General features: G+C 34.5%; 1 protein-coding gene across 1 annotated transcript; it reads left to right on the top strand.

Moving 5' to 3' along the window:
• The first annotated feature begins 1,881 nt into the window (after nt 1-1,881).
• Nucleotides 1,882-2,397, top strand: LOC149209680 (putative DEAD-box ATP-dependent RNA helicase 48). Its single transcript, XM_089398699.1, has one exon. It carries the CDS (start codon nt 1,882-1,884, stop codon nt 2,395-2,397), a length of 516 nt encoding a protein of 171 aa, XP_089254825.1.
• The last annotated feature ends 821 nt before the right edge of the window (nt 2,398-3,218 follow it).

Raw genomic sequence — 3,218 nt, 5'->3', positions numbered from 1 at the left:
AGACTTGTTTTCATAACAAAACTTGGTTTAAAGCTTGTTTTTCTTAGGCCTAGCTCATATGTATAAACTTAAATAATCTTTATCTTTTTTTTTACTCTCAAATAACATGTTGTTAAAGGATTAAAGTTTTGTTTCTAGTTTTGTTGCCCTATATATAAGCCAAATATAAATATCTTTCTATAAATCATGTACTCTTGTACCTCTACATTCCATGTGAGTAATATACATATATTGTCAGTACTATCAACCTCTATCATGTCATTTGTGGAAATTGACCCTAGGTGGGGAGAATTTCGTTCCTTCCTCCCAACCACCCAAGATAACCCCAATTGACATGTACTCATCCTAACTATTAATGAAATTAAATCTTAAAAAATATAGACAATAAATTTAAAGTACAAATCCTAATAATACCACTCATATGTATTTACAAATATTAAATTCATAACAATAAATATACTTTATTGAGAATAATACTAGCCTAGATCCATCTTAACTCCGGATCTATCAAGTGCCTAGAGGGATCAAAACTCTCAAGGTGCAAACCTCTTTTTTGAGTGCAAAATTTGAAGAAAGGTTTGCACTTGGAGATATTTGATCCCTCTCTGAGCTTGATAGGTTCAGAGTTAAGATGAATTTAGACTGGTTTAATTATTAATTTTACCTTTTTAGTTTAATTTTTATTTTTATATAATTTCACCAAGTCAAAATGTTTTAATTAATATTTTTATTTTTTATTTTTATGTAATTTTACCAGGTCAAAATGTTTAGATAACATAATATAATTGGACATTACAACAACTCTTCCATATTGGGATGGAGAGTGTCTCTTGGCCCAAAAATGTAATAGAATTAAATTAAAAAGCATTATTTATAAAATATTTTGATTGTCAAATGAGAATGGATTTTGGCCATGTGGTATTGATAAGCCATGCTATGGTATGGTTAATAATATCCATGGTAAAATGGGGTGAGTATCCATGGTTAAAAGCCTTGTTAATTGTAAGTATTATTTTGATTATAAAATGAGGGATGGTTTTTGAGCATCTGGTATTGATAAGTCATCGTATTGGCCCATGGTATGGTATTCATGGTAAAGTGGTGGTGAATATCCATGGTTAAAAATCTTGTTATATTGTAAGTATTAAGTTTTTTTGTGCTTGTTAATGAAATTTAAATATGGTTACAAAATTATTATTTTAATTTATATGGTGAAATAGATCTTAATTTATAGCTACTATTTATATCTTATATATTTTCATGTGATAGAGGTGTAGATATATCTCAAAAATAATTATAATAATTTTTCTTTTAAATTTAATAAAAAAATATAAAATTAAATTCAAATAAAATATTTATAAAATATTTTGAGTGTGAAATGAGAGATGGTTTTTGGGCATGTTGTATTGATGAGCCATGGTATTGGCCCATGGTATTGTAACAAAGCCTATTTATAAGTTAATAATATATATGGCAAAGTGGAAGTGAATATCCACACTTAAACATATTGTTATATTGTAAGTTTATGTGCTTATTAATTAAATTTAAATATAGTTACATAATCATTTTTTTATTTTTATGCCGTAAGGCGTTTCCCTTTGAAAACTCCCCTTCTTTTCTACCTATCACCCTTAGAAGATATGTTAGACGATTGAGAAAGGCTGAACTATTCGATCACAAAAAAGTAGTTACGAATTCGTTGCAGGTAGGTAGGTATTCAATTTGCATAGGTAAAGACGAAATATTGTTGCTCTCTCTGTAATGGCAGGCCTGGTCGTTTCACCGTTGGATTCCTGGAAGGGTCAGCTGCTTACCCCAATGTTCCTAAAACCCCAACTTCCAAACCATAGCCTTCCATCGGCATGGAGACAAGTCAGAATGATGGGAGGCGGTCCTCGCATGTTTCCTGGCGGAGTGACCAAATGGCAGTGGAAGAGAATGCAAGAGCAGAAATCCAAGCAGCTCCTCAAAGCCCGCCTCTTGAGAGAACGCCAGCTTTACGAAATGCGGAAGCGAGCAGAGCTCAGAGCAGCCACGACCAATCTTGAAAAGCCCTGGGAAAAGTCCGCCAAAGCCCCTACTTTGTTCGTCGTTATGGCTGACAAGCAGCTCCAAGCCTTGGTCGACAGGTTTCAGAAGCCTGGGGGAATCGATCTTTGGACCGAGAAAGATGGACCGGAAAGCCTCGCTTTCGATGGGAAGCTCTTTGTTTGGAGCGCGACGATGTACAATAGGGTTAACAGCATCGATGCCGATGATGCGAGGTCGTCCCACTCACAGCAGGTCAGTGGATCGACTCCGGCCAGGCAAAGGTATAGTTCTTCATCCTCTAATCAACAGCAATCAGACAAATACTCCAAAGTGACAAGAAGAGCAAGAAATAGTAATGATACTTAGAAATCAATTGATTTCACAAGAAGAGCGAGAAATAATAATGATACTCAGAAATCAACTGATTTCTCTACAAGGCACCAAATAAATTCGCTTGCGGGTTCTAATTTGGTAAAAGATGACGATTCATATACTTTCGACGTGGTGTATGATATTGGACTCCTGAATGGCTTCTGTGAATTTTTTTACTTTACCATGTTATGGTCACAATGAAAATTTCCAATATCTTAGTAATAACTGTATAGATCTACATTTCAGAGTTCGAAGGGTTTAATTTTCTAAGTGCCAGAGTTTTCCAGGGTTTTTGGTTTCTGAAACGACCCAGTATCTTGAAAAATGTTCGAATGGTCTATATGTATGGCTTTTGTGAATTTTTTTACTTGTCCAGGTTCTGGCCACAATGAAATTTTCTAGGTTGTTTTGAATATAATATGCCAGTTCTGTGTATGATAAAAATGATTCAAAACCACCTATTTTCTGGTCAAGCTCAAGGTAAAACATGGGATAGAAATTTGAGATGCCTGGTATGGGTTCACCTGTCAAAGTTCCTACGGCATAGTTCCTCCATGCTCTACTGGTTTTCGAGGCTTTTGAAATGATTCAGAACCTTACAATTTCCTGAAACGGCTTGAATCTACGCCATCTGTGAATTATCTTTACTTAATTGGATTGTGGGGACAATGAGCTTTTCTGGGGACACGCTCTAGGTATTTTCAGGGCCTTTGAAGTGACAAAAAAACCTTGAAAAATTGTTTGGATCTACGAATATATGCCTTCTCTATTTTTTTCCTTCATCAGATTCCAATGACAATGATTTTTCTTGAATA

This window comes from Pinus tabuliformis, chromosome 1_2, assembly GCF_031772625.1.
Source record: "Pinus tabuliformis cultivar Carrire ecotype Pingquan chromosome 1_2, CPIR1, whole genome shotgun sequence".
Taxonomy (NCBI): domain Eukaryota; kingdom Viridiplantae; phylum Streptophyta; class Pinopsida; order Pinales; family Pinaceae; genus Pinus; species Pinus tabuliformis.
This window is presented reverse-complemented; position numbering and strand designations above follow the sequence as displayed.

Bases quoted from the DNA above. Each gene is read 5' to 3' on its own strand.
- LOC149209680 (XM_089398699.1), top strand. From the start codon at position 1,882: ATGGGAGGCGGTCCTCGCATGTTTCCTGGCGGAGTGACCAAATGGCAG.